Raw genomic sequence first — 13,517 nt, forward strand, 5'->3', positions numbered from 1 at the left:
AAACGGGAGATCACCAAAGATGTTATCACCACGAAGCGGCAGTTGATTGAAGCTCTTATTAGAGAATGGCATCATAACCCTAACTTAAAACACAACGCAGGAGTTTGTATTCAGAGCATGCCCCGACGCGTAGAAGCTGTAATTGCAGCAAAGGGTGGCATCACTAAATATTAAAATTAGTCATATTATGTTAAAAAAAATTTTGGGAAAAAAATAAATGGTTTTACTAACAAAACTTAATGTTTTTGTGACCCTAATTTCTCAATCTCTTATACAAAAAATAAATGCAAGCCTTAAAGCCAACAAATTGCAAAAAAAATCAGTAAAACTAAAAAATTAAGAAATCTTTTACTGTCCCTAATAATTTGGCCACCCACTGTATATCTTACACTATCAAAAATATATTTGTTGATTTAAATAATATTGTTCTAGGAGTCCCAAGCGTGAAAAAGGAACAACGCCAATTTTTCATCAATATAATTGGTTCAACGGTCGATTATAGAAGAAAAAATAACGTAAGAAGAGAAGATTTTCTTCAGTTAATGATCAACTTATTAGATCAACCAAAAGATGCTCCAAACCATTTAACGTTCGACCAAGTGGTAAGAGAGAAATGAATATTACTCATATAGATACGTGTACTCATCATCATCATCATTATTCTCAGCGTATTCTACCGATTATGGTGCAGCCTTTCTTACGTAGTCGTTCTTCATTTCTGCCCACGATTGTCTTATTATATTATTCGCTTTTCTGTGGCATCTTGTACCGACTTGTTTCCTTATGTTATAGTCCTATCTTAAATTTGGACGTCGTCTTGTCTATTGACGCCTCTTGCATAGCACAGTGTAATTCTAGAAGACCATCTATTTTCAGTTCTTCGTGCTAAATGTCCCTCCCACTGTCATTTTAAAGATTTAATTCTTTGGATTACGTCAGTGATCTTGGTTTTCTGTCTGATCCATTCTATTCTTTTTAGATCTCTGTTTGTTATACCTAACATGCATCGCTCCATTAACCTTTGAGTGACTTTGAGGTTCGCTATTATGTCTTTAATTGCACTTCTGCTGACCTCTTTAGAGCAGCGGTATCGAAAGTGCGAATTGCCATGATGGTTGCCAACCTTCTTAGAGGAGATGGCACATGAAGAAGAAGATTATCTCTTTCTTTAGTGTCCAAGTTTCGCAGTCGTATGTCATGATTGGTAATATACACTGATCGAATGCTTTTCTCTTAAGTTGGAGTGGCATCTTCGATTTGAATGTAACTGCATTTCTAACAAAGGTTGCCCAAACCAGTTTCATTCTTCTGTTGATTTCTAAAACCATAATTTACGGATCAGTGTATCATCCCTATACTCATGTATGGCTCACAGACGTGGACACTCACCAAGTCTAATATGGATAAAATAGTAAAGGCACAAAGAGCGATGGAAAGATCAATGCTCGGAGTGCGACTTATAGATAAAAAACAAACAAAAGAAGAAGCAAAATCAAAGTAAAAGACGCAGAAGAGCATGCTTTCAAATTAAAATGGAGCTTCGCAGGACACAATGCCCGACTAAAAGATAAAAGATGGAACCACGAAATACAACAATAGAGACCAAACAATAGAGACCATGGTTAGGAAAGAGAAGCAGAGGAAGACCACAAATTAGATGGGCTGATGACATTAAGAAGATCGGAGGATACAACTGGAAGCAAGTGGCGCAAAATAAAAAACACTGGACTGATTTGGTGGAGGCCTGTGTCCAAAATTGGATTACTTAAGGCTGAAGAAGAAGAATAAGTTCTTGTAGTTCTGCAGGATTATTAGCAATCAGACAGAACCATGTCGTCTGCAAATCTTAGATGGCTGAGGTATTCTTCATTAATGGATAGGCCTTTGTTCTGCCAGCTCATTTTGCTGAATATATTTGATATTAAGTCTCCTTGTCGGATACCTCTGGTAGGAAATTCTGGAGTGTTTTCATGAATGTTTACCTTAGCTTTTGCTTGTCTGTATATATTTGCTAAAGTTTCTATGTACGGTTTGTCAGTATCTTGGTTGGTCGAAGCTTCTATTACTGCCTTGTGATATAAAGAATCGAAAGCCTTTTCGAAATCTATGAAGGTTCTTCTTCTTATGGTGCCCTATTCAATTAGTAGATGGTGGAGACAATTTTGGCATACTCCTCTTGGTCTTGTGTGTCTCTAAAGAGTGCATGGGCATCGAGGTTTGTCCAATCCCTTATGTTTTTAAGCCATGAGTATTTCTTTCTTCCGATGCCCCATTTTTCTTCTATCTTCCCTTCCATAATAAGCTTTAAGAACTGGTTCTTGGAATTTCGAAATATATGACTCAGATAAGCAGTTTTTCTTCTTTTTATTATTGGCAGCAATTCTCGTTCTCTGCCCATTCGATTTAATACTTCGACATTTGTTGTGTGAACTGTCCACGGAATTTTAAGTAGTCTTCTAAATACCCACATTTCAAAGGCCTCCAATTGGTTCATCACATTGGCCTTTATGGTCCAGGTTTCTACACCATATAGCAGTATGGAGTAAATGTAACATTTTACAAAGCGATATCGAAGCGTTAAGTTAAGGCTGCTGTTGCTTAGCAAGGTTCTCATATTAGTAAATGCTGTTCTGGCTTGCTCAATATTTCTATGTCTGGATCTAGATCTTCAGTTATCCAACTACCGAGATATCTGAACTTGAGGACCTTTTGGATGTTCTTATTGTTTAGTCTTATATTTAATTGCATATTTCGTGTTCTGCTAACCACCATTACCTTCGTCTTGTCTATATTAATCTTCAAGCCCAGTCGTTCTCCATCAGTGTTTATTTTATCTATTAGTCATTATAGCGCTTCTTGTCTATCAGCTATTATGACTGTATCATCAACATAGCGAAGATTACTAATAGCCTGTCCGTTGATTTTGATTCCATCTTCAGTGTCACTTAAGGCTCTATCGAAAATCGTTTCAGAGTAAAGATTAAAAAGAAGGGGTGACAGGACACAACTCTGTCGTACACCTTTTTCGATTGAGAAACATGATGTAGATTCCAGTCCTACTCTCACAGATGCCACTTGATTCATATAAAGGTTCTTTATGATTTTAAGGTCACTCTCATCTATCGAATGTTCCTGGAGCAATCTTACTAATTCTGAATGATTAACACAATCGAACGCTTTCTGGTAATCTATAAAGCATAGGAAGACATATTTTTGCTGATCTCTGCATTTCTGAAGTAGGACAGTTAAGCTATAAAGTGCTTCTCTTGTGCCAAATCCTTGTCTGAAACCGAACTGTGTGGGGCTAATATCTTCTTCACATCTGTTGTATGTTCTTGTGTGAATTATCTTTAAGAAGAGTTTTAGGACCTGGCTCAATAAACTGATCATTCGGAATTGGTCGCAACTATTAGCGTTTGGCTTTTTTGGGATTGGTGTAAAGGTTGATTGAAGCCAATCGTGTGGTATTTAACCGAATCCTTCTTCTTCTTCTAATGGCGCTACAACCCTTTGTGAGTCTTGGCCTGCTTGACAATGATCTTCCATTCTGCCCTGTTGGATACTTTTCTTCGCCACTGACTGATGTTCATGGTTTTAAGATCCCTCTCTACGTCGTCTAACCATCTTTTACGAGACCTTCCTCTTGTTCTGTTTCCTTGGGGCTTCCATCTCTGGACTACTTTTAGAGCTCGAGTATCTGGCTTTGTTAGAACCTCTATGTATATGTCCTCTGGGCCTAGTGCTTTTCCCCATTTGCTCTGCCTTTGCAACTTCTGACTTCAATATTTTGGGGGAGGGTTTACTTTTATATTCACTTTCAGAGTTTCTTCTAGTGTTGTCTGAGTATAGTTGCTGTGTGCTGTGAAGGTTAATGCTAGCGATATTTCATGTTCTTTAGCTCATTAGTTCTCAAAGTATATGGATATGATCCAGGGTATTGAGTCCACTTCTGAAGCCAGCTTGCTCTCTGGGCTGTGCAGCATCTAATGTATTTGTTAATCTGTTGTTAATGATCTTTGTGAATATCTTGTATATGATTGGTAGTAGACTTATAAGTTTGTAGTTTCTGATATCCTCTTTGCTACCTTTCTTATGAATGAGAATTATGTTTGCTATATTCCACTGGTCTGGTGAGCATATTGATCTTATGCAATACGTAAATATGTCTGTTAAGAGTTGACAGTTTTTTTTGGCCAACGTATTTAAGCAGTTTCACTGTTATGCTATCTATTCCAGTTGCTTGTCCACTTTTATTTTGGTAATTGTCGATTCTACTTATTCCGGAAGGAATTGTGGTACATTTTATTAGTTACTGATTGCTTCTTCAAGTGTTCCAGGGGCTTTGTTTAGTTCACTGTAGAATTTACTCACGGGTTGTATTATTTCATTTCTGTCTGTTTGCTTCTTCCCAATGAATATTGCTTTTAATTAACTTTAGAAAAAAATGTATTCTTTATAAAAAGTAATGCAAAAACTAAAACCCAAAATGCAACCATAGGTTTTCAAATTCTGTTAGTCTTATACGAATTTTGTCAAAAAATGTTAAATTTGCTCTAGAGTAATATATATATATATATATATATATATATATATATATATATATATATATATATATATATATATATATATATATATATATATATATATATATATATATATATATTTTGAGAATATCGTAAATTCTTATTAAATAAGTTTATTCGAATTAAAAATCACATTCAAATATGTAATTTTATTAATTTAAATACAGAATTATTTTTTATTTTTTGTTTAAAAAACCAATATTTCTATTTTCCAAATTAATTTTAATTTAATAATTTAAATTATGAACAATTATCTATTGCGATTAATAACCATCAGCGACAATGTTGTGACGCGACAGTTCCATTTGAAAAGAATGTTGTCTCATCCGAAGAAATTATACATACATATAAAAAAAGGGTCCTCTTCGAATTATCCTTGGATGGAAGAGCAAAATTCAAAGTGTGATATAATTATAACTTTAATTATCCATTTTTTTTTTTCAACTTCCACCTAATGTTTTATTACTTATTATTATTTTGTAGTAATAGTTTCCATTCCTACGATGACAGTTTTGTATTTTCTGCTAATAGTATTACTTTTAATTGCGTGTCTTTATTGGCAACCATATTGGCAATCATATCGTTGCATTTTGGGTTATAGTTATTGCACAAATTTTTTTCTAAAATGATTAAGAAAAAAGTTACGGTTCCAACTTAGTGGAAGGTATTATGTGTATTGAATATTATGTAAGTGTTCATCAATCTGAGCTTATGTATTGAATAATTTATATTTTGCAGATAGCTCAAGTCACCATCTTCTTCGTAGCCGGTTTTGAAACATCATCGTCAACAATGACATTTGCTTTATATGAGTTAGCAAAACATCCAGAATATCAAGACAGACTTAGAGACGAGATTACGTCAGTATTAAAAGATCAAAAAGAACTAACTTACGAATCCATCAACGAAATGAAGTACCTTCAGCAAGTTATTGATGGTTAGTGCAGATATTTTATACGGTAACTAAATTCGGCTTTCAAATTTTTTACATAAATAAATTCCGATTTAAAAAATTTTTACAAACTTTACGAACAACTTAAATGCGAGGTTCTTTAGCCAGGACATACGCTACAAGCTGGATTTTTTTTTTTTTGAACTTTCCTTCTATGAGATCTGGCAATTAATACTCGAGACTGGCGGTATAACATCTTTATTTAGCAATTTTTTATAACATACTCTCCTTTCGAATGCCTACACCGCTCCATTCCAATGTTAGGGGAGGGTAGTCCACAGTGAGACGCGGTAGAGATAGTGCAAGCACTCCTGACCACGCCGCAGTAGACGAAATTTGGTTTAGTCCCCACTTCCATGCGAAACGCATTGTACTATGCACTGTATAATTCCACTTACAATTGAATCTTTCTGCCTTTAAGTGAATTTGACTCCGCCTTCGCGCAGCTCCATGGTCAGGAGTGTTTGAACTATCTCTACCATCGAGCAAAAAGACAAAAGAGGGAATCTAATCGTTATGAAAAGGCGACCAAAAAAGTGGCCTCTGATGGCGGACATATCCGGAAATGCGAATGCGCCAAATTTAAATTTTCCGACACTTATTAACAGTAGCTATAAAATAGTTTTCAGAATGTGTCTTAGACGAGAAAATTTTAATTAAATATTAACGATAACAGTCTAAAATGTGAAACAATTGTTAAAAAACTTCAATATAAATAAGATTTCATGTGACAGTTGGGACACATAATAACATAACCCGACTAAATTTGAAACAAGGAAAGACTCTCTTTCCTTGTTTAATTTGGCCTCTCAAGATGGCACTTCCTGTCTAACAATATTTTTGCCCCCACTACCTTTACATTCCCTCTTTTGTCTTTTTGCTCGATGCGCGGTACACAGTAAGACATTTGCTTCTCACTTTCAAATTTGGCGCTCAATTAAGTTGATATTTTATTTGTGGATGGGTCTCGTTTAGTGTCACATGCCGCTGTAGTAAATTCGCATTTTTTGAAAAATTCTTTTACAAAACCTGAGTTTTGTAAAAGAATATCAAAAAAAAAATATTTTACAAAGGTACGTAGTTACTTTTTAGAAGGAATTATTGAAGTAGTAATTAACAGCAGGTAGTTTAATTCGATAATATCACTTCGAAATATTATTATTATTGTTGTTGACTCTAACCTCACAAAATTTCAACCATAGAAAATCATTTCTTAGAATAACACATATCGAGTAAAATAGTACACTGTGACACTGTCTCAGTCTGTACTAGTTTGTAGTTGGTATCTTAAATGTTGGTAATAATTTTTACAAATAAAGCAAAGTTGAAAGTTTTTTTTGATAATGAAGATAATTAATTATGAACGTTACTATAATTCGGTATTCATTTTAGATGGTAAGAAAACAGAAACCACGAAAAATTGCTACCTTTTCAAAAGAATCAATGAGTAGGGCGGTAAATTTAGTTATAAATGAGAACATGTCTTTGCGAAGAGCCCCCGAATTATGTGCTGTAAAATTTCAAACGTTGCAAAGATATGTTGCTAAAAAACGCTTGACTGAAGGGGAAATCTCCATGACCCCTACTTATAGTTGCAGATTGGTCTTTAACGAGGAACAAGAACAAAGCTTTAAAGAGTATTTGGAAACTTGTAGCAAAATGGCGTATGGGCTAACGACTTTATATTCCCTGGCACCAGTCTTAGTATTTCCTAGGAAATTTTTCAAGCTCCATATATTACAAGGTGCTCCTCCCGATATATTAGGGTTGGCAGCACAAATCAGCTGGATGAATTCCGCATTATTTGTCGAGGTATTTTATCAAACAAACAAATAATTCAATAAATAATCCTTCTCTATTTATTTATGATTATGCAGAGTGTCACATATCTGCAAAAATAGTAAACAGGGCTAGAGAGGCTGTAGTTTTTATATTAACTTTGCCTCCAGATTGCAGCAATAAAATGCAGCCCTTGATCTAACAGCTTTTGGTCCGTTTAAATCATATTATAATAGAGAATGTAACAAATGGATGTTAAACAATCCGGATATTCCTTTAACAACTTACAATATAGCCGAATGTATTCGTCTTGCGTTTTTTGATGCTTTTACCCCCATCAATATAGTTAAAGGATTTGAAAGATGGGATATTCATCCATTTAACCCTAATATATTTGGGGATGCTGATTTTCTTCCAACAAGTGTAACTGACAGACTGTTAGACACCGATAAGAGCACAGATTTATCTAATGCACCCAGTCCAAGTCATGTTAATGCTGCTGTAATAAATTCTGTTAGCGGAGATAATGATGTTGAGAGACCAAGTCGACAAGCTGAAGTAACTGAAGTTGCTCAAGTAACTCAGCCAAAAGAAGGCATTAAGTTTTTGCCCTGAAATTACACGAGTGTTTCGTAAAGCAAGACCAAAGAAAACTGCCAGGGCAAGAAGAAATAAAAAAAGCGCAATGTTAACAGATACCCCTGAAAAATTACTTATTGGAGAAAAATAACAAAAGAAGGCAATGAGCCAAAGAACGAAAACCTATATGAATGAATTAACATCGTTAAAAAAGGGAAAAAAACGTGAAGGTACCATCGAAAAGCAGAAATATTTCAGAAGAAAGTGATACAAGTCAAAGTGAAGAGGAAGTCGAATATAAAGAAGATTCCTCAGACATGGAAATGGATGAAGAAAATTTTATGCTGGATCAAGATTCGAATATTCCAATAACAGTAGGAAAATTTGTGCTCATACGGTTCCCTGGTATAATACACTATGTTGGAAAAGTTACAGGTTACGATATAGCTATAATACCTCGTATTATTGCATATTTTTTAATTTTCTTTTTAATTACAAAAGTAAAAAAGCAGGATGAAGAGTTCAAAGTGTCGTTTTTGAGGAAAACCAATAAAATAGACAATGCTTTTGTCGTTTCTAACGTAGAAAATGTCGCTTTTATACAGAATCCAGATGTGGTATTTGTGCTTCCAAATCCATTGCCAGCCGTCACCAAACGAAAATATAACATTTTAAAATTTGGTATAAAATTTTCGGGACTCGATGTTCGATAAGGAAACTGAAATACTCATATCTCACTGTGTACTGTATACTGTCTCACTGTGCCTGGCATATTTTGCCAGTTGCATGGGTTTCCATAGTTAAGGCACTGACACTAGGTCACTGCACAAAGATTTAAATACTAAATAATACTTTGTAAGTTATAATAATAATATAATATATATATATATATATATATATATATATATATATATATATATATATATATATAATGTTTGTGATGAATTTAATGTTTCCTTTTTCTTCCAGAAACTTTAAGGTTGTATCCAGTAGTTTCAAATCTTCAAAGGAAGTGTGTGAAAGACTACACTTTTAAGAACACTAATATAGTTGTAGAAAAGGGTGTGACTTGTGTAATACCGATATTTAATATACAAAGAGATCCTGAATTGTTTAAAGATCCTTTAACGTTTAACCCCGAACGATTTAGTCCTGAAAATAAGAATACTATTGTTCCGTATTCGAACTTGCCGTTTGGAGAAGGACCTCGAAACTGTATAGGTAAGTGTATATTGTTTTTTGATATATTTTTTGGTGTAGTCTTGTAGTTTCTCTATAGTGTTTGCTTTTTCTCATAAATTCTGAACGTTCTCCATTTTTACGTCTTTTTCTACACATTATCCTTAATATTTCGTCGATCTTTCTCACTTTTTTTTTTAGTTCATATATGCCAAGAAAAATTAACTTTAATATTCTTATTTTCGGCATATTTTAATCCTTTTTTAATGAGAAGGAGCTTTATTTTATTGAGCTGAGAGAAGCTGCTTATGATTGAATTTTTTTAAAATTCCATAGGTCTTCTTCTTAGAGTACCATCTCCCTACGGAGGTTGGCAATCATAATGGCTATTTTTATTTTTGAACCTGCTGCTCTAAGCAAATAATTGATCTGCATTGATATCAATCCCGTAGATTCTTCAACCAAAAATTCTGCCTTCGGCCAACAGATCGTCCTCCTTGAATCTTGAATCTAGGTCTTAAAGGCCTGTTATCGTATCAATAAAAAAATGATGACTAAAATTCAAGCATTTAACTAAAGAATGGACATTCCATTATTGTTAAGTTGGGTTATAGTCTAATCAAAAACTCATTCTAATTGAACTAAACATTCTATTACTGCTTTAAATAAATCTACCAATATATCCAACTACTTTTTTTTGTATTTTCAAATGTTTTCTCTTATAGAAAAATTATAATTTTTTGTTTCTTTATGTTTCTGTACTATTTTTATTGTGACTTTTTAAAACGTATCCGTGAGTTACCTAACGTTCAAAAAAGAAATGTCGCGTGAAAATTCACGTGAAATTCACATCGCCTGGTCTATTTATCGAATGGCCTAAAATATTGGAGTCCTAGTTTGGAAACTGCTTCGAAATACCGATTAAAGTTCTATTTTCCTACTTTTGCACATGTCTATAACATCAATTCCTGTGAAAACATCTGTGCACTATCACGCTAATACAGGTTTTCCTCGAAATGTGTATACTTATTGAAAAATCATAATATTTCTTTTTCGGTTGGAGCTTCTGCTACTTACGCCTTTTTATTGGATGTTTTGATTTCCTAGAACTGGATAGAGAATGATGGTTTAATACAATGATTAACGCGTAATTATATTTCTCTTTTTATTTTTTGTTTGCCATCATTAGCAGAGAAAGTTATTACAGATGAAGGTAATTTGTAGGCTGCTGTGTAATCTGATGAGTAGATTGCCGCCTCAGTTTCCTCTTCATTTTAGGAATCATCGGTGTAAACTTTGTAAAAGCTACCATAATTGCTTATTAGTTCAAGAAATTCTTGATTAATTTGATTTACTGGCGTTTTTCATTCGTTTAAGCGCAAAATGAGTGTCCATTAAATGAAATTTACGTTTTAACGGTATATTTTTTAACATTTTTATCTATATTAACATATCTTTTTTACAGGATTAAGATTTGGATATATGCAAAGCAAAATAGGGATTATAGAGACTATACGGAAATTTAAATTGACAATTAGTCCAAGTACCAAAATGCCTCTACAAATCGATCCAGATTTCTTTATATTACAGCCACGAGAAACTCTTTACCTGAAAGCAGAACCAATATAATGAATTTCAACAATTTGTTAATGATTTTCAACACTAGTTTTTGATTTTAATAATAATAATATAGTTTGTAAGACTTACAGTAGTGTTTCATTTTTTCGTTAAGTTTTCTTTTTCTATGTACAGAACAAAAGCAAATATTATATTATCGAAGCGTGTGTAAAAACAATCCTCTATACCAAAAGTTTTTGATAGACTAATGAACGATCAATTAAAATTTTATTGCAAAGAGCGCCTAATACACAATCAACATGGATTTTCTCAGAATAAATCAACGGTAACAAATTTAGTACTCTTTGCACAAAAAAAAAATATTAAACGCCTTAGAGAATAAGTCAGATAGATACTATTTATACAGACTTTACCAAGACATTTGACAGAGTTCTATCCCTAAGGACATTGGCGATCATCATGGCCCATTTGACTCTATCAGCAGCCGTTCTGAAAAGTTCTATTGACGTTTTCCCACACCATTGTCTCAGATTCTTCAGCCACGACGTGCGTCTTCATCTTCAATTGTATCACCAGACGCATCAATTCGTATTTCTCGTTTCTTAATATGTGACCAAAGTAGCTCATTTTTCTTTTCTTTAAAGTGTTAGTATTTCTTTATACTTTTTTCATTCTTCGTAGCGTTTCCGCATTTGTTATGTGTTGTGTCCAAGATATTTTCCACATTCTTCGATAACATTACATTTAAAAGTTAATGAGTTTTTTCGCCTCTGTAATTGTCCAGGCCTCAACCCCATACAACAGGACAGAGAACACGTAGCATCTCAATAATCTAGTTCTAATTTTGATGTTGAGTTTTCCATTGCATAATATTGCTTTCATCTTATTAAAAGCACTTCTAGCTATCTCAATACGCGGTTTTATTTCCGTGCTTCTATCCCATTCTTCATTTAGTTCGCAACCTAAGTACTGATATCTGTGCACTTTGCCTAAAAGTTTTCCTTTTGACACTGTCTTCCTCAATCTTTTTCTTGCTTACCACCATGATTTTTGTTTTATTTGTATTCAGTGCCATTCCATACCTTTCGTAGTATTGGATAATAGGATCAACCAAGATCTGTAGTCCTTCTCTGCTGTCCGCAAGGAGTATTGTGTCATCTGCGTATTTAAGATTATTCAGAAGTGCTCCGGTAATAACATCCTATTAGAAAAATTAAATGCCTTTGGCTGCAGTCCTCAATCCTTACAATAGCTTAGCAGGTTTTTAAGAGACCGCACACAACAAGTGAGAATGGGTTGTTTTGGGGAGCCCACTGCCCACACTTGTTGTTTAATGTGTTTGTGATCGATATATCAGAATGTTTTAGAAACAGCGATTTCCGGATGTTTGCAGATGATTTGAAATTATTTAAATCCGGAGATTGAAATGATGACATAACTTTAATTCAAGAAGATTCAGATCGGTTGAGTATTTGGTGTGAGAATAATATTTTGCATTTAAATGTTGCTAAGTGCATTGGCGGATCCAAGGGTGGGTCATGGGGGTCATGACACCCCCAAACAAAATTAAATATCAATCAAATGATCCTAAAAAATAATTTAAAACCTATAAGCTCTATAAGCAGGATGTCAAGAGTTGAAATGATTCAAACCCATTTATTCTAGGGGTAAGTATAGAATTATGCGGAAGCCTTTTAACTGATAAGCTATTTGTGAAACTCGTTGGGTTGAAAGGCATGGTCATCTTCAGTTCCAGGCGAGTCAATCATCAAAATATACAACGCTCTTGAATCAATTTCTACGTGGATGGGCAGTAAATTAATGTCAGCTGATGTATTTTCATTAATGCAAACTATTAGGAGACCAGAATTTCTCATTTCAGTAGTTTGTCTTAGTGATGTTTTAGGTACAGCTGTATTCGAGTCTGTTGCGAATAGCATGCGCCTACAGGACTGTATCTGCGGCGGCCTTGTGGACTATCACGGGTTGTGTTCCTCTGCATGTGTTAGCAGTAGAAAAGAGATATCTCTATGAGAGAAAAGAGCATTTGACAACAGCTATAAAAAAAGAAGAAAGGTAAAGATCAATGGAAAGAGGGCAAGAAGAGGGGAACAACAAGGAAGATGTTGCCCAGTGGACCAACGTGTTGATCCTGAGCCTAAGGGACTGAATAGATTGTCTGTTTTTTTAGGGCGTATCTTTATAGGTTTAGAAAGACAGATACAGATAAATGACTATACTGCGAATATTCCGACATTGTTACTCACATAATGCTGGAGTGTAATAGATGTACGGTGGAGAGAAACAGATTGTATAAAGAAATAGGTATGGACCCTGTAACTGTAAGAGAGATGATCGTGAAGATGACGGGAAGTACGGAGGGATGGAATAGTGTTCACAATTACATCCGAACAGTCATTAAAAATAAAGAAGAAGAAGAGAAACACCAACCGGGCCAACGACAGAGATAAGATCTAATTACTATTTTAATGGAAATAAGCCGCAATTGAAGGTTAAAATAAGTTTATTGACGTTTGAATCTTTGATCTTGCATTGACAAGTTGTTTATACTCGAATAATTATATACTAATAATTAATAGAAAAAAGAATAGCAGTTGGTAGCGAAGTACATCTAGCCTTCATCGACCTAGAAAAGGTGTATGATACAGTTCCAACACTTAAATTGTGGCAAGCTTTACAACAACTCGACATTAGTCCATACCTTTTAGGAATAATCACAGAAGTATACAGGGATAACACTACTTACCTAAAAATCGAAAATAGACTATCAGAGCCAATAAAGGTAACTAAAGGACTAAAACAAGGTTACCCTTACTGTTTAATTTATATATTGAGGCAGCCCTCCA

The 13,517-nt window shown here is 34.2% G+C and overlaps 1 protein-coding gene across 2 annotated transcripts in view; it reads left to right on the top strand.

Moving 5' to 3' along the window:
• LOC140441107 (probable cytochrome P450 6a13) overlaps positions 1–10,778 on the top strand; it is a 71,746-nt gene extending 60,968 nt beyond the window's left edge. For both annotated transcript variants that reach the window (XM_072531551.1, XM_072531549.1), the window contains exons 5-8: positions 433–602; positions 5,322–5,520; positions 8,863–9,114; positions 10,538–10,778. In XM_072531551.1, coding sequence (XP_072387652.1) covers positions 433–602; positions 5,322–5,520; positions 8,863–9,114; positions 10,538–10,701 — 785 coding nt within the window. In that variant the 3' untranslated portion in view covers positions 10,702–10,778. The remainder of the gene's footprint in view (positions 1–432; positions 603–5,321; positions 5,521–8,862; positions 9,115–10,537) is intronic.
• Positions 10,779–13,517: the final 2,739 nt, after the last annotated feature.

Source organism: Diabrotica undecimpunctata, chromosome 5 (genome assembly GCF_040954645.1).
Source record: "Diabrotica undecimpunctata isolate CICGRU chromosome 5, icDiaUnde3, whole genome shotgun sequence".
NCBI lineage: Eukaryota > Metazoa > Arthropoda > Insecta > Coleoptera > Chrysomelidae > Diabrotica > Diabrotica undecimpunctata.